General features: G+C 37.3%; 6 protein-coding genes across 8 annotated transcripts; 4 read left to right on the plus strand and 2 right to left on the minus strand.

Moving 5' to 3' along the window:
- Positions 1-852: 852 nt before the first annotated feature.
- On the plus strand, positions 853-3,458 carry LOC117623604 (2-methylene-furan-3-one reductase-like). 2 transcript variants are annotated; one of them, XR_004585156.1, is made up of 5 exons: positions 1,095-1,319; positions 1,507-1,827; positions 1,928-2,087; positions 2,255-2,805; positions 2,956-3,458. XR_004585156.1 is itself a non-coding variant. In XM_034354652.1 (4 exons), the coding sequence occupies exons 1-4, from the start codon at positions 1,101-1,103 to the stop codon at positions 2,521-2,523; spliced, it is 969 nt and encodes a 322-aa protein (XP_034210543.1). In that variant the 5' UTR covers positions 853-1,100; the 3' UTR covers positions 2,524-2,767. The 2 variants fall into 2 exon arrangements, 1 of the variants encoding a protein (XP_034210543.1); XM_034354652.1 differs by lacking the exon at positions 2,956-3,458 and having other exon boundaries at positions 853-1,319; positions 2,255-2,767.
- Positions 3,459-4,055: 597 nt separating this feature from the next.
- On the plus strand, positions 4,056-5,517 carry LOC117622798 (2-methylene-furan-3-one reductase-like). The gene is made up of 4 exons (XM_034353571.1): positions 4,056-4,343; positions 4,463-4,786; positions 4,911-5,070; positions 5,169-5,517. The coding sequence occupies exons 1-4, from the start codon at positions 4,119-4,121 to the stop codon at positions 5,432-5,434; spliced, it is 975 nt and encodes a 324-aa protein (XP_034209462.1). The 5' UTR covers positions 4,056-4,118; the 3' UTR covers positions 5,435-5,517.
- A 2,120-nt stretch (positions 5,518-7,637) lies between these two features.
- LOC117622572 (2-methylene-furan-3-one reductase-like) lies at positions 7,638-9,324 on the plus strand. The gene is made up of 4 exons (XM_034353303.1): positions 7,638-7,978; positions 8,098-8,421; positions 8,528-8,687; positions 8,771-9,324. The coding sequence occupies exons 1-4, from the start codon at positions 7,754-7,756 to the stop codon at positions 9,034-9,036; spliced, it is 975 nt and encodes a 324-aa protein (XP_034209194.1). The 5' UTR covers positions 7,638-7,753; the 3' UTR covers positions 9,037-9,324.
- A 1,845-nt stretch (positions 9,325-11,169) lies between these two features.
- LOC117622817 (RNA exonuclease 4) lies at positions 11,170-13,287 on the minus strand. Of its 2 annotated transcripts, none has more exons than XM_034353596.1 (7): positions 13,197-13,287; positions 12,906-13,057; positions 12,625-12,755; positions 12,297-12,511; positions 11,989-12,195; positions 11,681-11,761; positions 11,170-11,584 (listed from the first exon to the last, which is right to left on the minus strand). In XM_034353596.1, exons 1-7 carry the CDS (start codon positions 13,229-13,231, stop codon positions 11,341-11,343), a joined length of 1,065 nt encoding a protein of 354 aa, XP_034209487.1. In that variant the 5' UTR covers positions 13,232-13,287; the 3' UTR covers positions 11,170-11,340. The 2 variants fall into 2 exon arrangements, with proteins under 2 accessions (XP_034209487.1, XP_034209488.1); XM_034353597.1 differs by having other exon boundaries at positions 12,906-13,043; positions 13,197-13,285.
- Positions 13,288-17,989: 4,702 nt separating this feature from the next.
- Positions 17,990-21,410, plus strand: LOC117621422 (protein KINESIN LIGHT CHAIN-RELATED 2). The gene is made up of 3 exons (XM_034351893.1): positions 17,990-18,331; positions 18,733-20,690; positions 20,889-21,410. The coding sequence occupies exons 2-3, from the start codon at positions 18,748-18,750 to the stop codon at positions 21,103-21,105; spliced, it is 2,160 nt and encodes a 719-aa protein (XP_034207784.1). The 5' UTR covers positions 17,990-18,331; positions 18,733-18,747; the 3' UTR covers positions 21,106-21,410.
- LOC117621423 (GDSL esterase/lipase At3g27950) lies at positions 20,850-23,354 on the minus strand. The gene is made up of 5 exons (XM_034351894.1): positions 23,012-23,354; positions 22,683-22,883; positions 22,451-22,602; positions 22,089-22,359; positions 20,850-22,005 (listed from the first exon to the last, which is right to left on the minus strand). Exons 1-5 carry the CDS (start codon positions 23,268-23,270, stop codon positions 21,755-21,757), a joined length of 1,134 nt encoding a protein of 377 aa, XP_034207785.1. The 5' UTR covers positions 23,271-23,354; the 3' UTR covers positions 20,850-21,754.
- Between the last annotated feature and the right edge of the window lie 582 nt (positions 23,355-23,936).

The raw sequence follows: 23,936 nt of genomic DNA on the forward strand, positions 1-23,936 counted from the left end.
GTAGTTACTCTTGGAATTTTGTACCTCCAGATTGGCTGTTTAATATCTTAGCTGGAGATGCTAATGTTCGTATTCGCCTTTAATAAAAGTATTTGATTCTTGGGAAAAAATGATGTTTTGAATAAAAAACCCTATGTGGTGAATTTTTTTTTTTATCCATGCTCAAATTGAAGATTTTCATCACCTCTTTTAGGTTATGTTCTTAAGTAAATTCTTCTCTCAAAACCCACTCTCTAATACTGCTTATATGCTCTTTTAATTCTACATCGTCTTTGACCGACATTGCTGCAAATCACTCAATTGTTCTTTGGCATGGTTCTTGTTTTTGTTATTGTTTTTTCACTATTATACGCAGATAAATCAATGGAAATCATATTTTTTCCAAATTTGTTACGAATACGGTGGTGGGTGTGGTCGTGACGACACTTTTTCAGGTGGTGGTTGTAGGATTTATTTAGGCTCATTAGTTGTTTCAGGGTTTTGGTCATGTTGGGTTTGTGAGCTTTGTTTGAGCATATGATTAATTGTGGATGTGGTGATGTGGGCTAGCAGTTTTAATGCAACTTTTGTCCACTCTAGTTTTGTTTTTCACATGTCAATTTGTTACCCTCTTAGAATTGGTATTTTAAATGTCTTGTACTGCTTTTTCTTCTCTTTCTTTCTTCTTATTTTTCTTACTGAGTGTGACAAATAAGAAAAACAAGAAGCAAAACTTCAATTGCATACATTTCTTGTGAAAAAAAAAAAAAAAAAAGGTTTTCCAATTGCAGTGTCCTGTTCTCTTCTGGCACAATGAACCTGAGTCATAATATGCATCCAGATGCATAATTTGACATTTATTTTTCCTTTCTTCTTTCTATGGCCACGTACGTACGTAAATATCCAAGCTTCATCCACATTCTTCTCCTTCACCAACAAAACGACACGCTGTCAGGGTCTCATAGGTCCTCCCTCCCATGATGACCTGGTTGATCTTGATCTCTTTCTATTAAAGTGGAAGAGCTATCTGAGTGTGTTTGCTCATCACACTCATTTGCTTACGACAAGAAAATCCTTCAATTCCCCTCAAAGTTTGGTTTTTCTGTGCATTTTAGTTATCAATGGCTGCAGCTTCAACTGATTCCATACCCTCTGTAAACAAGGCTTGGGTGTACTCAGAATATGGAAAGTCTGCAGATGTTTTGAAACTTGATCCCAATGTTCCTGTGCCGGAAATAAAGGAGGACCAGGTGCTCATCAAGGTGGTTGCTGCAGCTCTTAACCCAATTGATTACAAGAGGATGTTTGGGTATATTAAGGCGACCGACTCTCCTCTACCTGTGAGAGCCTCTTTCTCTTTCATTTTATTTTGAATTGGGTTTTAATGAAGGAAGTTTTGTCACCTTGTTATGTTTCTATTGCATGTTACCATTTAGCATGTTTACTGTTACTAGTAATACAGCTGGGCTGGCAAGTGACAAAGAATGTAGCAAGAATTCTTGTTTATTGAATTAATTTGTTTTGCAGACTGTTCCAGGGTATGATGTTGCTGGTGTGGTGGTGAAAGTGGGAAGCCAAGTAACAAAGTTTAAGGTGGGGGATGAAGTATATGGGGATCTCAATGAGAAAGCTGCGCAGCCAAAAAAGTTTGGGTCTTTGGCAGAGTACACTGCTGCAGAAGAAAGAGTTTTGGCTCTGAAACCCAAAAATTTGAGTTTTGTTGAAGCTGCTAGCCTTCCCCTGGCTATTGAGACTGCCTATGAAGGGCTTGAACGAACTGAATTTTCTGCTGGTAAATCCATTCTTGTTTTAGGAGGCGCTGGGGGGGTGGGCACACATGTTATTCAGGTTAAGTAATTTTATTTCTAATTCCAAAATGTCTTGAGGCTATATATACCACAAACTGTATATGGAATTAAAGTGAAAACATTTCCACTAATTTGGGCAGCTAGCAAAGCATGTTTTTGGTGCTTCAAAAGTAGCAGCAACTGCAAGCACTAGAAAACTGGAGCTGTTGAGAAGCTTGGGTGCTGATTTGGCTGTCGACTATACCAAGGAGAAGTTTGAAGAATTGCCTGAGAAATTTGATGTGGTATATGATACAGTTGGTAAGATTCTTCATTCTGGTTTCTTTAACAATTCGATACATGATGTCATCCATATAAGGCATGCACCCACCAACAGGGGAGTTTATTGGTTTATTTATTTACCAGGAATGAATCAAAGACTCATTATTTAATGATGTTTTTGGCAAAAAAAACAAAAAAAAAAACAGGGGAGTCTGATAGGGCAGTGAAGGCAGTGAAAGAAGGTGGGAAAGTAGTGACAATAGTATCAGGTCCAGCAGCACCACCTGCCGTCCATTTTGTACTGACTTCAACTGGGACTGTATTGGAGAAGCTGAAGCCATACTTGGAGGGTGGGAAGGTGAAGCCGGTGCTTGATCCCACAAGCCCATATCCCTTTTCCAAGACTGTTGAAGCATTTGCCTACCTTGAAACTTCCAGGGCTACAGGGAAGGTGGTTGTGCATCCCATCCCATAAGAAAGATGATAGAGATTGTGCAGGCAGGCAGGCAGGCAGGCAGGCAGGCAGGCAATCAGTCAGTTTGTGAGTTATGTATTTGTAATCTGCTGGTTGTGTAAACTTAAAGTGTTGTAACATGTAATAATGATGTAATAATGGGGATGTGAGATGCTTATATGTACTATATATGAAGTTGGGAGTTTTGATTGAGGGGCTTGGGCGCTGATCTTGCTATTGATTATACCAAGGACAACTTCAAAGACCTGCCTGAGAAATTTGATGTAGTCTATGATGCAGTTGGTAAATATTTGAACATTCTTCATTGCTGTTTCTTTCTCTGCTGATATATCAAAACAAAACACTTCAATATGGATATAATTCATTCTTCATTTTATTAATTAATTAATTTATGGTTTATCTGCTTTTGTGTTTTGGAAATTAACAAAACAGGACTGTCGGATAGGGCAGTGAAGGCAGTGAAAAAGGGGGGGAAGGTTGTGACAGTGGCAGGCCCAATAACACCACCAGCCTTCATTGTTATGCTGACTTCTAGTGGGTCTATCTTGGAGAAACTCAATCCTTACATGGAGAGTGGGAAGGTGAAGGCGGTGATTGATCCCACTGGCCCATATCCCTTTTCTAAGAACCTTGAAGCATTTGCCTATCTTCAAGCTAGTAGCAGAAGCTATAGGAAAGGTGGTTGTGTATCCCATCCCATCCCTATGAGATACAGAGTTAAGAGTTTGGCAAGCGAGCATGTGCGCGCACACATGTAAATATATATGAGATCCTCATAAATAAAATAAAATATGGAGGAGGGAATGTGAGAAACATGTTACATAAGTTGGAGTTTCGTTACTTGTTTTTCATGCTACTTGCTTTGTTTTTGGTTACTTGTTTTGCTGCAATGTAATAAGGATCGAAAACACCTTGGCTAAGGTGGTTCCCCTTGACCTTTTTATTGTTTTGCCAAAAAATTTCTTCTTCTTCCCTTGTTTTTTTTTTGTTTTTTTTTTTGTTTGTTGTTGTTGTACAAGTTTACCAGTTACACACAGAGATATTCCACTATGAATACAGATAAAGGCAATCCATCAAAAAATTATATTATGTTTGATAACATAACAATTAGGAAATCCACCATCTTTTAACTAATAATATATGTACATGATGGACCATTATATAATTCGATAAATGTTCTTTCACCGGCCTCCACCCCGCCGCAGGTGGGATCCACCACCTTCTTCCTCTTTCAGTTTGTCTTAGTTTTCTTTCGCAATCTTTAATTAATGAGAGCATATGTTGTTGAAGTGTCAAACATAACATCCAGTGGAGTTAAAAATATATAATAGCAAAGCAATGATGCATGGGTTTTGATTTTGAAGGCAGCAAGAGCAAATGTCAAAATTTGATTGCCCATTGCAGCTTGTTTTTTAGCTTTTGAGATTATTACAGAATAATGTATTATTTTTTACTTGCTCAAAACAAAACCAGTAAATAAATACCCAATCTCCCTCCCCATTTTCCATCTCATTCTTCGGCTTTCTAAAAAGCAGGGTCTGGTTTGTTTCTTTTTCTACCACAATTAACCAAAGTTTCTTTCTTGTACATCCAACATGGCCGATGCTTCATGTGTATCCACCACACCACCCTCTGTAAACAAGGCTTGGATTTATAGAGAGCATGGAGAAACTGCACATGTTTTGAAGTTTGAAACAAATGTGGCTGTTCCTCAAATAAAGGAAGACCAGGTGCTGATCAAGGTTGTTGCTGCAGCTCTTAACCCAATTGATGCCAAGAGGATCCTTGGCCTTTTCAGGGCCACTGACACTGCTCTGCCTGTGAGCTCACTCAACTCAGCTGCCCCCTCTTCATTTTTCTCTTTTCATTTTTCCATAATTAGATCATTAACTAATAAAAAACTTATCATTGTGAATTTATGAATCTGATTTGTTTGCAGACAGTTCCAGGGTTTGATGTGGCTGGTGTGGTGGTGAAGTTGGGAAGCAAAGCCAGCAAATTTAACATTGGGGATGAAGTGTATGGGGATATCAATGAGGAGGGTAGCATAAACCTGAAGAAGTTTGGGACTTTGGCAGAGTACACTGCTGCAGAAGAAAGATTGTTGGCTCTGAAACCCACAAACCTGAGCTTTGTGGAAGCTGCTAGCCTTCCAATGGCTATGGAGACTGCCTATGAAGGGCTGGAACGAGTTGGGCTTTCTGCTGGCCAGTCCATTCTTGTTTTGGGAGGCGCTGGGGGGCTGGGCACACATGTTATTCAGGTAAATATTAATTAATTAATTTTGTTCTTATCTTTTTCTAGCTTAGCTAAAGCAGTTTCAATGATCCCCCCATATATTGTTTTGTTTGTTTTTTAGGTTAATGTTTGTGTTAATTTTTTGACAGCTAGCAAAGCATGTTTTTGGTGCCTCCAGAGTAGCAGCCACTGCAAGCACTAAAAAACTTGATTTGCTGAGAAGCTTGGGTGCTGATTTGGCTATTGATTACACTGAGGAGAGTGTGGAAGACTTGCCTGAGAAATTTGATGTGGTGTTTGATGCAGTTGGTAATTAATTAAGAACTAATCTTCATTCTTCATTTTTATTTGTTTACTAATTATATGAAATGAAAGCGAAATAATTCTAAAATTAAAAAAAAAAACAGGTCAGTCGGACAAAGCAGTGCAAGCAGTGAAAGAAGAGGGGAGGGTTGTGACAATATTTGGTCCAATAACACCACCAGCCTTCATGTTTGTGCTGACCTCAACTGGGTCCAATTTAGAGAAACTCAAGCCTTACTTGGAGAGTGGGAAGGTGAAGCCAGTGCTTGATCCCACAGGCCCATATCCATTTTCTAAGACCCTTGAAGCATTTGCCCACCTTCAAACTTCCAGGGCTGCTGGAAAGGTGGTTGTGTATCCCATCCCCTGACCCTTAGCTGAGATCAATTAGAGTTTATGTCTCGTATAATTAATATATATATATATATGCTTAATCTTGGTTTAATTACTAGCTACTTGCATGTAGTTAGGTAATGCAAGATTGATGTTGTATAATATAAGTTGGAGTTTATAATTTGTATCCCCCTTTGTTATGAGAAATACTTCTCTGACTCGATGTCAATGTCTATATTTCTAAGCATTCACAATGGTTATTCAATAGATGGCAAATAGTTTATAGCTCAATATTGAACTATTTTGGCATCTATTGAATTGAACTGCAGTTTTATTTGTAATAGTACAATTTAATAGCTTTAGATCAATAGTTATATTTACTTACATTTTTTTTTTTACATACTCAAATAAAATTTAATAACACTCAAAAATTGTATCATTGAAATATTTTCAAAGATATCTTTAAAAAGAGACCAATTTTGAATATATTTGAAAAAATAAATAAATTATTTTTTTCCTATTGCATTGAACTATTGAATAACCATTGCATATGCTCTTAACAACATAATGTATTAATTGCTGTATTTTATATATATTTTTATTGACACGTGGATCTCATGGTTAGTCTATTGCAATTGCAATAGATGGTTCACACTCTCTATTGCAATTGCATATATTGCAATGAACTAAATCACACCATTGCAAGTAAGATTTTATTATTTTAGTTCAATTTCATGCAATAAAATTGCATTGCTCCTAACCATTACAAATACTCTTATGTAACCTCATGAGAGAGAGAGAGAGAGAGAGAGAGAGAGAGAGAGATATTGGCACAGGGGCATGAAGTATTTTCCTTTTTTTTTGCCCTCTTTTTTTATTGTCCTACAAGTTTACCAGTTACATAGACATTCCACTACGGATACAGATAAAGGCAATCCATCAAAAGATTATATTATGTTTGATAACATAACAATTAGGAAATCCACCATCCTTTAACTAAGGCTTAACTCTTGATTTGCCCCCTGAATTTGTACCTAATTTTTTATTTACTCACTATTTTTTTTAAAACAAAATTAAAGATATAAATTTTCTTTTTTTATTGTTTTGCCAAAAAATTTCTTCTTCTTCCCTTGTTTTGTTTTTTTGTTGTTGTTGTACAAGTTTACCAGTTACACACAGAGATATTCCAGTATAGATACAGACAAAGGCAATCCATCAAAAGATTATATTATGTTTGATTACATAACAATTAGGAAATCCACCATCTTTTAAGTTTTAACTAATAATATATGTACATGATGGACCATTATATAATTCGATAAATGTTCGTTCACCGACCTCCACCCCGCCGCCGGTGGGATCCACCACCTTCTTCCTCTTTCAGTTTGTCGTAGTTTTCTTTCGCAATCTTTAATTAATGAGAGCATCTGTGGTTGAGGTGTCAAATATAACATCCAGTCAACTGGAGAGCTAATACTAAACTTGGGACCTTACAAACCATTTGAACTTATTTTCTGTTATCAAATTATCAATCAAATTTACACATCCAAAAATGAGTTTACGTGATGGTCTTGTTTTTTTAAAATGAGAAAAGATAACAAACCTATACGAACAACCGATGACAAAAAGGGGAAACCAAAGGACGTGAATGACTTCGGAAGTATGGCATAACAAGATAGACAATTAGTCATGAAAGTAACATCTCCCTGCAATTGGTTGTACATAAATTTACAACCAATTGGCATACAAAATCTAGGTGAGAGTGAAAAGTACGTTGGATTGGTAATGATGTGGCACTTTGTCATAATTTATTAAGCAAATAATAAGTTAATATCATGGGGTTTTTTATTTAACTAAATGAACCACTAGTGTAGTGGTTTGAAGTATTTACTCCTTTAGGTAAGATTTTGGGTTTGAGACCTAGCGTTAGTGTAATGTGTGTAAATTTAGTATGTTATCGTCCCTCTCAATTGAAAAGGTCTTTAAAAAAACAAAACAAAGACTTTCCATTTTAATACTAGTTACCAAAATAAGCGAAAAAGATGAACGGACGAGAATTGTCGACGAATGCGGACAAAGAAATATGTAGTAGCAAAGCAATGATGCATGGGTTTTGATTTTGAAGGCAGCAAGAGCAAATGTCAAAATTTGATTGCCCATTGCAGCTTGTTTTTAAGCTTTTGAGATTATGACAGAATAATATATTATTTTTTACTTGCTCAAAACAAAACCAGTAAATAAATACCCAGTCTCCCTCCCCATTTTCCATCTCATTCTCTGACTTTCTAAGAAGCAGGGTCTGGTTGGTTTCTTGTTCTACCAAAATTAACCAAAGTTTCTTTCTTGTACATCCAACATGGCCGATGCTTCATGTGTATCCACAACACCACCCTCTGTAAACAAGGCTTGGATTTACAGAGAGCATGGAGAAACTGCACATGTTTTGAAGTTTGAAACAAATGTGGCTGTTCCTCAAATAAAGGAAGACCAGGTGCTGATCAAGGTTGTTGCTGCAGCTCTTAACCCAATTGATGCCAAGAGGATCCTTGGCCTTTTCAGGGCCACTGACACTGCTCTGCCTGTGAGCTCACTCAACTCAGCTGCCCCCTCTTCATTTTAATCTTTTCATTTTTCCATAATTAAATCATTAACTAATAAAAAACTTATCATTATGAATTTATGAATCTCATTTGTTTGCAGACAGTTCCAGGGTTTGATGTGGCTGGTGTGGTGGTGAAGTTGGGAAGCAAAGCCAGCAAATTTAACATTGGGGATGAAGTGTATGGGGATATCAATGAGGAGGGTAGCATAAACCTGAAGAAGTTTGGGACTTTGGCAGAGTACACTGCTGCAGAAGAAAGATTGTTGGCTCTGAAACCCAAAAACCTGAGCTTTGTGGAAGCTGCTAGCCTTCCGGCGGCTATTGAGACAGCCTATGAAGGGCTGAAACGAGTTGGGCTTTCTGCTGGTCAGTCCATTCTTGTTTTGGGAGGCGCTGGGGGTTGTGGAACTCATGTTATTCAGGTACATATATGTTCATTTTTGTTCTTATTCTTCTAGCTTACCTCAGACAATCCTCCCATATGTTTTGGTTGTTTTTAGGTTAATGTTTGTGTTAATTTTGTGGCAGCTAGCAAAGCATGTTTTTGGTGCCTCCAGAGTAGCAGCCACTGCGAGCACTAAAAAACTTGATTTGCTGAGAAGCTTGGGTGCTGATTTGGCTATTGACTACACTAAGCAAAACGTTGAAGACCTGCCTGAGAAATTTGATGTGGTGTATGATGCAGTTGGTAATTAATTATTCTTCATTTCTATATGTTTACTAATTATGTGAAATAAAAGGGAAATAATTTTGAAACGAATAAAAATACAGGTTACTCGGATAAGGCAGTGAAGGCAGTGAAAGAAGGGGGAAGGGTGGTGACATTAATAGGTCCAATAACACCACCAGCCTCCATGTTTGTGCTCACCTCAACTGGGTCCATTTTGGAGAAACTCAAGCCTTACTTGGAGAGTAGGAAGGTGAAGGCAGTGATTGATCCCACAGGCCCGTATCCATTTTCTAAGACCATAGACGCATTTGCCTACCTTCAAACTTCGAGGGCTACTGGAAAGGTGGTTGTGTATCCCATCCCCTGACCCTTAGCTGAGATCAATTAGAGTTTATGTCTCGTATAATTAATATATGTGTGCTTAATCTTGGTTTAATTACTAGCTTCTTGTATGTGCAAGATTTCATGTTGTACATAATATAAGTTGGAGTTTGTAATTTGTATGCCTTTTTATTTTGAAAGAAACTTCTTTATCTCGGTGCCACAATCTATCTTTATATCTCTCTCTTTACATGACATGTGATAAGTGATAAGTGATATGAACATAGAGATAGAACGAGGGTTGGCACCGGGGCATGAAGTATTTTTCCTATTGTTGCACACTAATACTATAAATAAGAATATGGATGCCGACGTATGTGGCATCACAGGTGATCTTTCTCCCTTGTTTTGTCTGAAATTATTTTACTATATATCTAAAGTTATTGTATTGGCCAATACAATAAAACTAACAAGAAAGAAATCATGGAAATGACGTGGCACAGATTTTTGCTCTTTCCGGTCAATCCAAACTTCATCTCTCTCTTTTGACTGCCCTCTCAGCCTCTCTCTCCGTCACACAACGAGTAAAGACAACTAACAAGAAACAGGAACACTATCTTATATAAAACCCTCAACTTCAACTAGGTTCTTGGACATATCCATCCATGGCTGCAGCCTGCAGGCCACGGCTTCCACTGTTTCCTTACGTACTCTCTAGCTGTAAATAAGGGTTTTTCTGGGTATACCAAGGGTAGGACAAATTTGACATGGTTTGCTGAACAAGGTTGTCGGTGATCATCATCATCACTTGCTGCAGCCAGCCTGCAGGTGCAGACCTTAATTAGGCTGCTGAGGGTGCAACTTGGGCTTCTCATAGCCACTGATTTTCCTCCACCTGTGAGCTAGCCCTCTCTCTCTCTCTCTCTCTCTCTACACTTTATTTAGTGGGTTCGTTTGTTTATTTTGGGATCATGACCTGTATAAAATTCTCTATTATATATTTCTTTTGCTAGACATTGATCTGTGATCAAACCAAAAATAAATAACAAAACATTAATCCTTGAGATTATGGTTATTGTTGCCGCTGTTGCTCCTTGCCCCCTTTGCCTTTTCATTTATTGAAAAAAAATTATCTAATTATAGTGAGAAGGGAAAATTATAAGGTTTGAAAATTTCCTTTTTGGGTAACTCAGAATTTAAGGAGTTAGTTTATTTTTTTAATAATGAAAATACATAAATTGGAAAAATGATAGAGCTCTAAAATAACCTCAAAGTTAAAGGTAAGTATAAATATATGCGCCACTTGACCTAATGAACTATACTTAACATGTACTTGGATAAAAATTCTAAGCATTATATATAAAGTGTTGCTAAACGAACCCTAAAATTAACTGAAGGCACCCTATGATCTAAATGCACCCTAATATTTAAATCAAAATATAAAATTAACTAAGCACACCCTATTTAACTACCAAAAATACCCTTGATACCCTAATATCACACAACACTAAACCCATTCATTAATTTAAATATTATGTTGTTGATGACACCAGTGAATACCGATGAACACTTGGCAGTGGTTGGTGAACAGTCTATAATATTTTTCAGAATTTTATGCTGTGAACTTATGAATAAACTATAAAGGGACTAATAGCTAATAGGAAAGTGAAAAATACAAGTTGCCCAATAGCTTAAAAAGTTCTCTGAGCAGTAGGGGCGAATACCATTATGCGATTTTCTCCTCCTGATTGTAAGATTTGAAATTTTTGAGAGCTTATCTGCTTGCATGATTTTCTTTTACTACTCTGTGGGAATTGCCTACATTTGTGATGAACTATGTATATGCTGGCCATATATGACGATAGAAGAATCAAGATGCCTATTGTATTGTGTTTTTGCCTTCTTTATTTTTTTTTTAATTATGAAATTGCCTGAAATAACTTTCATTTGAGATAGATTTCTGAATTAGGGTTGAATATGGTGAGTAGGGTAGGGTATACTTATTAACATTACATTTCATTCACAATTCAATATATTCTTGTCGGTCATTTTATAATAGAATAAATTAGTAATTTAATAAATAGTTTGTTAGTAGGGTGTGCTCAATTAATTTTACAGTTCGTTTAGCAGCACTCTTATATATATAAATCCACGCATAGTCCAAGAATTTGGTGAACAAGATGTGACTAAATAGGATCAAATGGAAATAATATAACATGTATATATTTCCATCGATCTTGAAGTTATTTCTAAACATTAATTATTTATACGTAGGTAAAAACAACTAGCTTGTAAGATCATCTACCAATCTCCTTATTATTTTCATATAGCCTCCTTTCACTTTCAGGCACTACATATCCCTGGAGTCCAGACACCAACAATAGTAATCAGACCTTGAGGCTTCCAGCATTTGTTCTGGGCTCATCCTCTCGAGCTCATTTTGGCGCCACGATGCAAAGTTGTTCCTGTTCTGTGGGTCAGAAGCTAGTGGGTAAGCCTCTGTCTTATGAACTTGGGATCGCATTCTCATGTAGAGCTTCATTGTTGCAACACAATCCTCATAAGGGTCTTGAATGCCAGTTTGAATGTCATACCTGTAAATATGTAGGAGTTCCATTAGTACTCACATAGCTAGCTAGGTTTATATTTGGAATTTGAGATAGACGAAATTGATATAATATGGTACTTGCCCAAGATATGCTTGTGTTAGATACTTGAGTGAGTTGCTGAGCTTGCTTGTTTTCATCAATGGAGGGTATTTTGCAGTATCCCTACATATAGTCACATACATTTGAAATTACTAATGGAAAGTTCTACATATATGATGTTTTCCAAGTTTTGGGCTCAATCTAAAATTATATATGCTGGATTGAACAAAGGAAAATGGGGAAATAATGGGGAATTGAACTAAGACAACATATGGGATGATTAGTAACACAAGTAATTTTGTGCTTATCTTGCAATTAATTTTGGTAGGGTAGAAGAAAATGAAAATTACCTGATCATTACTTGTGGATATTCCACCTGCAAAGAGTCAAGATCATGATCCAAACCATGGCCCACAAGAATCCTAGCTTTTCCACCTCTAGGTCGAATCTTCCACATTGGTTCCCCATTGCAGAGGAAGTCTTGAATCTTCTTTTGCACTTGCCTCAGAGGCATTGCATCCCTTAAGTATTCAGGACGAATGCCAGTTGTTTCATACCTATATGCATATACACAAGTATATATGTTGTACTATAGTTAGTATATACTAGAAGAAGCTCTCTACCTACACATATTATCTTTTCCATATAATATAGCTACCTATAGTTTGTGACTGGAAGTAGTGGCTTGACATAAGACTGGAAGATGATGTTTTCGTATTCGTCGATGAGGCAGACCTTTGCACAGAGATCCAGGGAGCCGTCACTGCCCCCACCAACCATTTTGCAAGCAAGTGCAACAACTTGGGTGCCTCTTGTGCTACCATTTTCAGTATTGTCACGAATGCCCAAATTAGCAAAGCGACCAAGTAGGCCCTGCATGTATGAATAATATTAAGAATTGAGCTAATTTGCATTGAAAGAAAGAAAGAAAGAAAGAAAGAAAGAAAATTCATAATTAAGGTGGTGTGTTAATTTAGGATTCTTACAGCATTTACACCAGAGAGTTGGCATCTGTCCTGGTGAACCCTGAGAGCATAAGGGCTGTCAAGGATAGCTAAGCAGAATTTGCATCCTCTGGTGCTGAATATATTCCTGCATTCTTGTTTTGGCAATGGCCCTGAACAAAAACCAATACATACATACTATTAACTGGAAATTAAAAGAATTCTGGGAGTATTAAAGAATATAATATATATATATATGTATATATATTTTATATGTGTGTGTGTGTACGTGCAAGATTATAATTAATTGATTAATTGGTTACCTATAAGATGTTCCCTGAGAGATTCAAAGGATCTGCAATGTTTCTTACAGATTCCACATGTGGGTTCATGAGCTGAGTGATATGAGGTTCTCATGTGCTCCACTAAGTGCTCGATTTTGTTGAATTGTCTGTAGCATGCTGCACACTTGTTCCTGATCATTAAAAGTCACATAAACATGTATATATTGTGATTTGTTAAACAACTAGTATCATGCATGATGCATAGAAGATTGATATTCTGATGGGGGGTTGTTGGGGGGGGAGGGAAGAGAGAGAGAGAGAGTCAAGTACCTCAGAGTTTCTGAAGACTCAACTCTGTAGTCCATGATGGTTGAAAGACTAGTATACTCAAACAAAAAGGTAATTAATTAAGGAAGCTCTGAACAAGACTTGAAGGGAAAGGTGGAGGGAATGGAAGGTATTTATAGCAGTCCACGATAGGAGGAAGAGAATAGCTTCTGAGTGGGAGTGTAAGCATCTAGAGAGAGATTTGATGATACGTGATTCCTTGAAGAAAAATAAAGCAATTAATGTTGTTATCCCTTTGTTTTGGATTTTGGAGAACTCTGGTTGTTCCCACCCTATAAGACTACTAAATTCTGGTTTTACCATCCTATAACTAAGAACATTCGTCGTGATCCAAAAGCTTGGGGCCCACCATTCATTCAACCAGAATATTTCTCTCCTGCATGGGTACCTACCTGCTCTCCCCTCATCTCCCTTTCAGAATGACGTCCATCTGCACCAAAAGCATATAAATGGAGCATAGCCCATTTGTTTCCTCTCTTTGTGATAGGATGAACAGTACTACATTAGCATACAAACGTGGTTTGTTTATGCCTTCAACCATGACATCATTGAATTAATAAACAGTGGAAAAGGCTGCTATATATATTTCATGAATTCCTTAATAATGTTCACAAGGATATATTATAAATCCCATGCAGTATCAAATATCAATCAGATGAGATGAACCTTTTCAATTTTTTTCAATCTCATATCATCTTTGATTTGATACATATACATATTCGAGTCAAAGATTTTTAAGTGTATTGATTTGATTTGATACATGCATATCAGAAATGAGAAACCGTACGCATACTTGGTCGAGAATGATGGATGTGAATGAAACTTTTTCCTGTCCTGGGATATAAAGCATGATGGCTGATAAGGCAAACGCCCGAAAGCTAAGGTAGCAGATAAAAGTTACGAAAGTAAAGGTTAAATCTTTTTAACTTTCGGCAAAGGTTTCAATGTTCATGGAGGTGGATCTGGTTGCAGATAAAAAGGGTTTCAACCTGGGTAAGGTAAGGTAATCTTCTTATATGCGCAATCTGATCTCATCTTTATCGTAACCAAAACAAAACAGATAAATTGATTTTTGTGCTTATGTTCTTGGTTATGTTATGTATGGCCAAGGCTAAGCTTATTTTATATGCATAGTGTAGAACCAGTGCATGAGGACAGAAAGTATGAGAGACAGAGACAGAGGATTTTGACTTTAGAAAAAAACAGGGCACGGATGGGGGAATGTCAGCAGGACTTTCTTTTGACCAGAAAGGGCCCCTTGTAGATTCTTAATTCATTCGAGCTTTGAAGATATTCCAAAACCAAAAGCAAAGTTTTACAGAGAAAGCTGATTTCTTGATTCGGTCTGGTCCACCACTGCCATGCAATATGGCACCACTGCATGCTTCCTTGACCAATATTATCATCACTCACTCACATGTATTTTATTTACCTCTCTCTCTCTCTCTCTCTCTCTCTCCCCTTTCGAATGTCAAACCCAAAAACTCAGGCAAAAGAAAGTATTAATGGGGATGTGTATAAATCTACCAACCCGGCCTGGCCTCTGCTTTTTGCGGCCAAATGAAATGACCCGAATTCACTGGTTCTTTCCAGCTGCCTGCCACTGCCATCTTCAAATGGCCTGTAATTGGAGAGTGAAAAGTTCATGTCATGTTCTGTGACGGTATTGACAAGCAAATGATTTGGCATTAATCTAGACAAGAACAAAATATGAGCATCTTATATATGTTTTTAGACAAAGTTAGGGGCATACTTAATTTTCATGTGGTCAGAAATTATATATGCGAAGGTTTTTCATCAACAGCTACTTATTATGTATACGTTTACTTTTTCATTTTCTAGTACATAAAACTCTCTCTACCTAAATTTAACATATTGATGCTATATATATCATAAATTCTCCTATGGATGTTATTATCATGTGGATGTCATGTACTTTCTATTACTCCTTCATACTTTTCTCCTTATTTATGAAGGAAGTTGAGGTTTCACCCAAAACCAATTGGCAATGGGAGGAGTAGCTCAACTCCTTATAAACCCAAACTTGGTCCCTTAACATTTCAATGTGGGACAAATACTCTCAACAATTTACAATGACATCCGTACAATCATCCGAATGAGAGAATAACTTTTTTTTCATAAAATTCATGGTGCAGAATAATTGCGAGCAAAAGAATAGTCGGGGTGGGTGGTTCTCTGTTTTTCCTGATTTCTTATTTTCTTAAATTTATTTCAAAATATAATAATTGGATTTGTTGTCCAGCTGTAAAAAAAACTTTACTTATTTTGAAAAATAATGAATGACAAATTTTGAATTGAAGTATCACAAGCTGATGCAGTGATACAAACCTATTCTATAATTTCTGGTCAAGGTGGTCATAGAAAATGTGTCATGAGCCCATCATGACATGGACCAAGCTACCTTTATTGGGCAATTATGTGATCCATAATAATGTGTCCACTTGATTTCAGAACAAAGTCAAACTCCAAGCAAAAAGGAGAGCTAAAGTTAAAATATGATGCTTTTTTTTTTGGGAGATTCACTATTATACCCAATATGGGGGCCCAAATTATAAAAATACCCTATATAAAATGAACTTTAGAAACACACCCAAAGCCCATTTACAACATAACAAAAAGCTTTTAACTTCTTATAAATTACAAAACTGCCATCAATTTCTTAAAACAAGCCCAACCCCAAAATCTCATAAAAATACCCAAAGCACTCAATAGGGCATCAAAGTAATTTAATAATCAATATTAAATTCAATAAGGCTAGCTATCATTTTTTGGGTTTTTTTTGGGTTTGTTTATAGGAATTCAATTGTGTAGGGTTTATTTATAATATTAGTGCTAGAAATGGGTATATCACTAAATATCTCTTTTTTTTTTCTTCTTCATCCTGATGACATTGACGACCAAAGAATGAATTCTCTTTCACACGTGCACCTTAAAAAAATAAAAATTGCAGGGCCAGCCAGCCAAGGCTATCTTGGTGAGAAGAACAAAACCCAGCTTCATACTCTTTAAATGATTTTGCAAAATAAATAACAATTCTCTTCACATATTTTTCTGAAAGCAACCTTCAGAAAAAAAAAATTTTGACAAAAAATATCATACCCGGCGGGGATAGAAAGAAGGCCCATAAGTCTTAAGGTCCAAACGACTGGTCTGAGGTCGGCGTTTGTCCTTCTTGTTGCTGTTGAAGAAGATGAGACAGCTCCAAATTAATTAGTTTATTTATCACTTATATAAGTATAATAAACTAGTTTGTTGCTGCATCAACTTTAGATTCCCGATCATGGAATTGGTCCCTCACCTACTCAACTTCATTTAAACCCTTTTTTCAAAATGTTGTTATAGTTAGATCAACTCGTGAACATGTTATTAGTAGGTGCCGTTGGCATTTGACCATCACAAGACAGAATATATATGGTGATGATTATTATTATTATTATTATTTTCAAATCAGATATTGTGAAGGAATAGTATAGTAGTAGATGTCTCCAACAACATCAAATTATTTGATTTTGTCAGCAGTTTTGTTCCATGACCCTACATAAGAGGATCATTTCCTTAATTCAAGTGAACAAAAAGGGTGTCTTATTTTACCCATAATCATCGGGATTTGAGGCTCCTTATCACTTTGATTATTCGGTTTTTGGAAATTTTGCATAAATACCAGCTGAATTTGTAGGAAGTTTCATGACACACATGCCTAAAGGTTCAAATGGTATTTATGCAAATTTTCCTTCTTTTCTTTTGAGAATAGTTCTACAAAATACATTCATGTATTTTAGGGTGTAGTTTAACGAGTCACATGTTACTCAAATTTTCTACAATATTTTATTATTTTGTTTCTCGTAATAGGAAAATACTTGTCGCCTTTCTTGTAAGTAGGAAATTCTACATTTCTATCAATAACAGTTTGACATGTGTGTAAAGTCTTATTTTTTTAGTGTTTTTGATGAATTATTTTTTCACATTTGTTAAAATGTAATTTGTAGGAAGGATGAGTTTCTCCTTCCAAGTAAAGATACAAGCAGTATCCTTTGTAACATAGTGTTTATAAATTTTATTTTATTTTTAAAAAGCCTTGTTATCCCATTTGCCAACAATTTTCACTTTCATGGCATGTTTACGTACAAGTATTGGGGGAACTCATGAATTGAGGAACTTAAGAATAAGAGAATAAGGAATAGAAATTGGATCAACTACTCTCGTAGTTGATATAATTTATATTTTTAAGTGTATTTAATTACAAATTTTAATATGGACCTCTCATTATTTTTCATTTTATATAAATAAATACAAAGAAAGTAAGGAATTGAAATCTTTCTCATACTCATGTATTACTAAAAACCAAGGAAGAAGGAATTAGAAAGATGAACCGACTTTAAAAAAACAGTGGGTGTGTTAACTTTCCAATTTGGACATGTTTGGGCCCACAAAGTCCAGTTGGCTGATAGCCCATTATCAAATTATCATCGAAGGCCGAAACTCGCGACCAGCCGAATCCAGCTGGGCGTGATCCACGTGGAATCGTACAAAATGCCGACCAATCATTAAATCACAGTCCATAAAAGCAGAGGCTTCTTCCTTTTAACTCATGCCACGTGTTAAAGTGAGATTAAAGTTTCATATTCCCGTAACAAACAGCACTGTCATCCGAACATTTCCAGCGCCTTTTGGCGTTGAAAAGCCGTTAATCCCGCCAACTTGCGACGTCACAGCGAAAAAATCAAAATTAATTATTTTTTTTAAAATCCATTAATAATAAAAATCAGAGAGAGAGAAAGAGAAGAGTGGGAGGGAGGTCGCCTTCCTCATTGCTTCAACATTCCAACTCTTCTGCAACCCCACACCTAAGACTAAATATACACTTATATATATTATCTATATATATTTATTTCTCAATTACCCAATTTGCCCCTGACCGTTCTTCCATTGTCTCTCTGCCTCTTCGTCTTCTTCTACCCCTCAAACTTGTATATATATTTAAGAAAACAGAGACACATCATCAGCTCGTCTGTGTGTCTATCTGTAACATAAAACCCACAGAGGAGCCTCAAGCTTTGCCATTCTCTCAGCTTCGCTTCTCTCACAATAATATTCAAGTAACACTCGTTTATTGTTTCTATCTATTTTCTGTATTTATTGCTGCTAAAGCTTCGAGCTTTTTCCTTATTGGCATTGCCTCTTTATTTGTCTTTGTTGTTAGTGTTTGGTTTCTGTGTGTCTGCTTGACAGGTTCTGATTTTTTTTTGTCGTTTATGTATAAAGTGGAGACAACCATAGCTATTGAATTCAGTTCTCTTCTGGGTTATCTTTTTCTGATATGATAACATTTTTGGGATTGTAATGTTTATTTCGTTGACTTTTTGGATTATATATATGTGCCAACAAATATTTTTTTTCCCAAGATTATGATGAAATTCCCAAGTCAATGACTTTGTCACAAGTACTTTTTTCATTTGATTTATTGGTTTTGCTCTGATTCCATTTGTTCATACTCCAGAGCAAGCACAAAGCAATGCCTGGATTGGCTATGGATGCACCGAATGAGTACAGTGAAGTAGATGAACCCAATGGAGACTATGCGCCTCAAAAGGAAAGCTATAGTCAGCAAGGCTCTCCAAGAAGTCCATTGAGTCCTCAAAGTCCTCAGAGTGGCTCCATTGGTCTGGCTATGGATGGTGGGATTGACACCTCTATTGAGCAGTTGTATCACAATGTCTGTGAGATGCAGAGCTCTGATCAATCTCCATCCAGGGCTAGCTTTGGATCATTCGGTGCGGAGTCGAGGATCGATTCCGAATTGAACCATCTTGTTGGATATGTTCATGAGCATTTGGAGATACGAAAAGAGGTTGTGATAGAAACTAAAGAGGCGGGTACTGGTAGTGACTCAACACCTGAGAAAGCAATTGTGTCTGCTGCTAAAAAGTCCCCAACAACAAGGGTAAAGACACCGTCTGCAAAATCAAGTCCTAAGAGCAAATCTCCACATGATAAGCCTCCGCTTGATAAGAGGTATGAGAAGAATCCGAAAAAATCCAATGCAGTATTCTCAAAGAACAAGCAGAGAAGTTTTGCTTTACATGGGGTAAGGTTTCAGAATGGAGTCGGGGATCCTCTTGAGGCGGGAATGGATAACCCTGACCTTGGCCCGTTCTTGCTTAAACAAGCAAGGGATTTGATTGGTTCTGGTGAAAATCCCCAGAAAGCGCTTGAGTTAGCTCTCCGGGCAGTGAAATCGTTTGAGAAGTGTACAAAGGAGAAACCCAGTTTAGAGTTGGTCATGTGTTTGCATGTTTTGGCAGCAATCTATTGCAGCTTAGGCCAGTATAATGAGGCAATTCCAGTTCTTGAGCGTGCCATTGATATTCCAGCTATAGAGGATGGCCAAGACCACGCACTAGCCAAGTTTGCAGGGTGCATGCAATTAGGTGATATTTATGCAATGACTGGTCAGATTGAGAATTCAATACTGTTCTATACAGCAGGTATGGAAATACAAAGGCAAGTCCTGGGAGAAACAGACCCTCGTCTTGGTGAGACATGTCGGTATGTAGCAGAGGCCCATGTTCAAGCATTGCAATTTGATGAGGCCGAGAAGCTCTGCCAGATGGCTCTTGAAATTCACAGGGAGAATGGTTCCCCTGCTTCCCTTGAAGAAGCAGCAGATAGAAGACTCATGGGACTTATTTGTGACTCAAAAGGAGACTATGAAGCTGCTCTTGAGCATTATGTTTTAGCAGGCATGTCCATGTCTGCCAATGACCAGGAAGTAGATGCTGCTTCAATTGATTGCAGCATTGGAGACGCTTACCTATCCTTGGCTCGGTATGATGAGGCAGTGTTTTCTTACCAGAAAGCACTCACTGTGTTTAAGACAACTAAAGGAGAGAGTCATCCAGCAGTAGCTTCTGTTTATGTTCGTTTAGCTGATCTGTACAACAAGATAGGAAAGTTTAAGGAATCAAAGTCGTACTGTGAAAATGCACATCGAATTTATGGGAAGCCCAATCCTGGCACCCCCTCAGAAGAGATTGCCAGTGGTCTTATTGATGTTTCTGCTATCTATCAATCTATGAATGATTTGGAGCAAGCCCTGAAGTTACTCAAGAAGGCTTTGAAAATCTTTGGTGACGGCCCTGGCCACCAAAGCACAACTGCAGGAATTGAGGCTCAGATGGGGGTCATGTACTATATGATGGGAAATTATTCTGATTCTTATGACACCTTCAAGAGTTCCATATCAAAGTTTAGGGCCACTGGAGAGAAGAAATCTGCCTTGTTTGGTATTGCACTCAACCAAATGGGTCTAGTCTGTGTTCAGCGTTATTCAATAAATGAGGCTGCAGACCTGTTTGAAGAAGCAAGGAATATCTTAGAAAAGGAGTATGGGCCATATCACCCTGATACATTAGGGGTGTATAGTAATTTGGCTGGCACATATGATGCAATGGGAAGGTACTGTGCTCTTCTTTGTTCTGGCATTCACTTTTTCAATCATTTGCTGTGTTTTTTAGTTTCTTATGCTATAAGGTTTCTCACCCAGCAATGAGGTTTAAAGTAGTTAGCATGCTTTAAGCTTCTCCTTCTTTCTTTTTTTCTTTTCTTTTTTTCTAATGCTTTAACTCTTTAATGTCTCTTTTGTAACCAACACAGATTGGATGATGCCATTGAAATTCTGGAATATGTTGTTGGCATGAGAGAAGAGAAACTTGGAACGGCAAATCCTGATGTGGCCGATGAGAAGCGGAGGTTGGCTGAGTTGTTGAAAGAAGCAGGCAGGGTTCGGAGCAGGAAACCCAGATCATTAGAGACTCTTCTTGACACTGCCAACTCCAGAATCATAGAAAATGACATCATTGAGGTATTATGATGCAATCAAGTATATAGGCTCGTATATGTAAAGGATGTCCTAGTAGAGGTTTAGTTGGTTTGCGATTGTTAGGTGGTCTTGGAAATTTTTAAAGAATAAGTGAATGACAGCAGGAAAGAGATTCTGGTATGAGTTTAATAATTCCAATATTTGTAAGTGTCAAAAGAAAAAGGTTTGCTTGTTATTGCTTCAATTGTTTCTAGACGTGATAAAATTCCTTTGTCAGATTCTTCTTTGTATGTCTCAATGTCAATACTCAATAAAGAATTGGTGGAGCATCATTTTCTTTTGTTGGTGCACCGAAATGCCTGTTTGACAACTTCAATTGCTTCTTACTACATATATGTGTGTGCTTTCAGAGTAACTAAAATGGCTTATTTGTCTTCGAAGCCTCAAAAGTCATAGCTTATCGAGTAGTTGGGCAGCAATTGTCTTTGAGGTGAATGAACATCTGAAATTAATGGAGGGTATTTATGGGTGGCTCACTGCTCTTTCCCTTTTTTCAAAAGTACTTCTGATCTAAAGTTTCCTTGTGGACAAATCACTTAAAAGGCTAAAACAAACCTTCACTAATGCCAAAAATGTAAACAATTATCACAGCTAACGATTTTAATCAAACAAACCGTGGTTATTGACTCTGGCATGGTGTTCATACATTCTTGGAGAGACGACAAACCTCAGTGACTGAAACAGGGGGGTTGGAGAATGAGCCATTGAGAATGCGCTCAGCAATCAACAGGTTTGCTGCCTGAGAGTAGTGTATGCCATCCCAACTAATATGTCTTGATGGATTTTTACAAGGATTACCATAGACGGTTCCATTCACTATGGCTTTCTTTCCACAGTCAACATGATAGCCATAGTAACTGCCACAGCAGAAGTCAAATGGATCAACAAAACCTGTCATCACCATACGCAGAAATATTAGGACATAAATGATTCTTGATCACTATCAAATGTTTGATAATGGTAACTGAAGTTACCTTGACTTTTTGCATTGCTAATCAGTGCATATTTAGCTGAATACACATCGACGTATGTAAATACTGCAAGAGGGAGCTCTGATCTTAACCGTGATACGCTGTCCTTAAGTTGCCGATTGAACTCCTGAGCCACCTCATTCAGAGGCTTCACACAGCCACTCTGGTCCAGATTGACAGGCTTTGATTCATCATAGATGACACTATAGGGCAAGCACCCATGTGGGCCTGTGTCATGCACCCAAAAAAACCTTGCTCCTTCCTTGTATAGTTGCTGAAACATATGGCACATATAAATCAGTACATGTCTATGTTTCGGTCACGTCCAAGGTCCAAGTAAGTTAATAATGCTGATGCATACATACAGAGATTGCTTGGGACAATTGGCTCAGGATTGCAGGAATGGAGGCTCTAACTTCTTCTACCGTCCCGTGTTGAAGACCGTAGGCAAGATCATTCTGACCAATATCAAATGTGTACAGAGCTTTCGAGAAGTCCTCAGGCCTAGGAAGTCTTCCTGGTGCCAATATATATATTCAATGGAATGAGACATGAAGTGATCAAAATTTGCTGTAGTGGGAAGGAGAGAAGACTAACTGTTTGAACTAAGTTGTTTATAGAGAGCAATGCTGTGAGACTTGAATCTTATGAACTGGGAAAGTTGAATGCCAAGATGAAATGGGCTGTAGCCGCCCGGCCTAATAGATGAACCACCAGTTGCAAAATTTGCACCATGCCTGAAATTGGTCCCAAGTGAGTCCAGGTATGGACTGAGGTATGGTAACTGCAATTTCTCAGCTGCACAAAGTTTAAAACCAAATAAGAAATAATAGGTCACCTATTATTTACCCGATATAGCTGATATAGCCGAGTAGAAAGAGTCGAAACTTGTAGAGCGCGACATGACAAATAGAGAAGTTGCTTACCTATAAAATCTATAATAAGACGACCATCAGAAAAGCGGCCAGAAGGATGTCCAAAGAAGCTTTCACCATTTGGAGGAGGAACCTCAGATATGGCTGCTGAGATTGCCCCTGTATCAGAGTTTGAGTCTCCAAAGTTATATATTGCTGGAAACCCACAACTCCTAGAACTGCCAACAGCCCCAGCATTCACTGCCTTCAGTTGCTCAGGCAGAACCAAAACTAAAAGCCCAAGTGCACAAAGTAGCCTGGCAAGATCCATGGTAGGCTTAGCAAATTATCAGAACATAATTTGGGGTTAAATTCAATTGGCACAAAAGTATGTATGTACAGAAATATTGAAATTGGTTTCAGGAAAAAAGATAGAGAACATGACATCATGGTCCATCGCATCTATTCACATGTGAATGGATAATGCAATTTTCCTTGGAGAAAATAAAATAAATTACAGTAATGTAAAATTGTAAATCCTCTGTAGATTCTGCTTCGGTAAACATAACGAGCACATATTAATCCTCTGTAGGGTTTGGGGGTTATGCCGTAAACATAACATTTTGGGCAGGATTATAATGTAATTGTCACTAAGTAATATGTTTTTAATTTGATCCCAGCGGGTCTTTTTTTTTTTTTTTTTCTTTTGCTCGAGAAAAAGTATTAACTGGATGTAAATATTTTTCAACCAGTTTTCTGTTTTTGCTGCCTTCAATAAGAGAGCAAAAACATATTCATTGAAATGAACAACATTCAACTAACTTCCATCAAAATTCTTGTATTTCATCCCCTTTTTCATGCCATCCTGATAAGTTAATCATCATCAGCTTAAAGGGATTTTTCCAGTACAACTTTGGGTTTTTAACCTGATTCGTAGCAAAGTTGAGAAAGAACTCCCTGCAGTTGTGGATTGCTTGCATTAGGCATTATCAATGCA

Source organism: Prunus dulcis, chromosome 3, assembly GCF_902201215.1.
Source record: "Prunus dulcis chromosome 3, ALMONDv2, whole genome shotgun sequence".
NCBI classification, from domain to species: Eukaryota; Viridiplantae; Streptophyta; class Magnoliopsida; order Rosales; family Rosaceae; genus Prunus; species Prunus dulcis.

Excerpts from the sequence above, each read along its gene's own strand:
- LOC117623604 (XM_034354652.1), top strand. The coding sequence starts at position 1,101 with ATGGCTGCAGCTTCAACTGATTCCATACCCTCTGTAAACAAGGCTTGG. Across the intron at positions 1,828-1,927 it reads TGGGCACACATGTTATTCAG|CTAGCAAAGCATGTTTTTGG; the intron begins GTTAAGTAATTT and ends TAATTTGGGCAG. Across the intron at positions 2,088-2,254 it reads TGTGGTATATGATACAGTTG|GGGAGTCTGATAGGGCAGTG; the intron begins GTAAGATTCTTC and ends AAAAAAAAACAG.
- LOC117622798 (XM_034353571.1), top strand. The coding sequence starts at position 4,119 with ATGGCCGATGCTTCATGTGTATCCACCACACCACCCTCTGTAAACAAG. Across the intron at positions 4,344-4,462 it reads CCACTGACACTGCTCTGCCT|ACAGTTCCAGGGTTTGATGT; the intron begins GTGAGCTCACTC and ends ATTTGTTTGCAG. Across the intron at positions 5,071-5,168 it reads TGTGGTGTTTGATGCAGTTG|GTCAGTCGGACAAAGCAGTG; the intron begins GTAATTAATTAA and ends AAAAAAAAACAG.
- LOC117622572 (XM_034353303.1), top strand. The coding sequence starts at position 7,754 with ATGGCCGATGCTTCATGTGTATCCACAACACCACCCTCTGTAAACAAG. Across the intron at positions 8,422-8,527 it reads GTGGAACTCATGTTATTCAG|CTAGCAAAGCATGTTTTTGG; the intron begins GTACATATATGT and ends ATTTTGTGGCAG. Across the intron at positions 8,688-8,770 it reads TGTGGTGTATGATGCAGTTG|GTTACTCGGATAAGGCAGTG; the intron begins GTAATTAATTAT and ends ATAAAAATACAG.
- LOC117622817 (XM_034353596.1), bottom strand. The coding sequence starts at position 13,231 with ATGGACTACAGAGTTGAGTCTTCAGAAACTCTGAG. Across the intron at positions 12,512-12,624 it reads AACTCTCTGGTGTAAATGCT|GGCCTACTTGGTCGCTTTGC; the intron begins GTAAGAATCCTA and ends TCATACATGCAG. Across the intron at positions 11,762-11,988 it reads TATCCACAAGTAATGATCAG|GGATACTGCAAAATACCCTC; the intron begins GTAATTTTCATT and ends GACTATATGTAG.
- LOC117621422 (XM_034351893.1), top strand. The coding sequence starts at position 18,748 with ATGCCTGGATTGGCTATGGATGCACCGAATGAGTACAGTGAAGTAGAT. Across the intron at positions 20,691-20,888 it reads ACATATGATGCAATGGGAAG|ATTGGATGATGCCATTGAAA; the intron begins GTACTGTGCTCT and ends TAACCAACACAG.
- LOC117621423 (XM_034351894.1), bottom strand. The coding sequence starts at position 23,270 with ATGGATCTTGCCAGGCTACTTTGTGCACTTGGGCTTTTAGTTTTGGTT. Across the intron at positions 22,884-23,011 it reads TCTTATTATAGATTTTATAG|CTGAGAAATTGCAGTTACCA; the intron begins GTAAGCAACTTC and ends AACTTTGTGCAG. Across the intron at positions 22,006-22,088 it reads TAGCAATGCAAAAAGTCAAG|GTTTTGTTGATCCATTTGAC; the intron begins GTAACTTCAGTT and ends TGGTGATGACAG.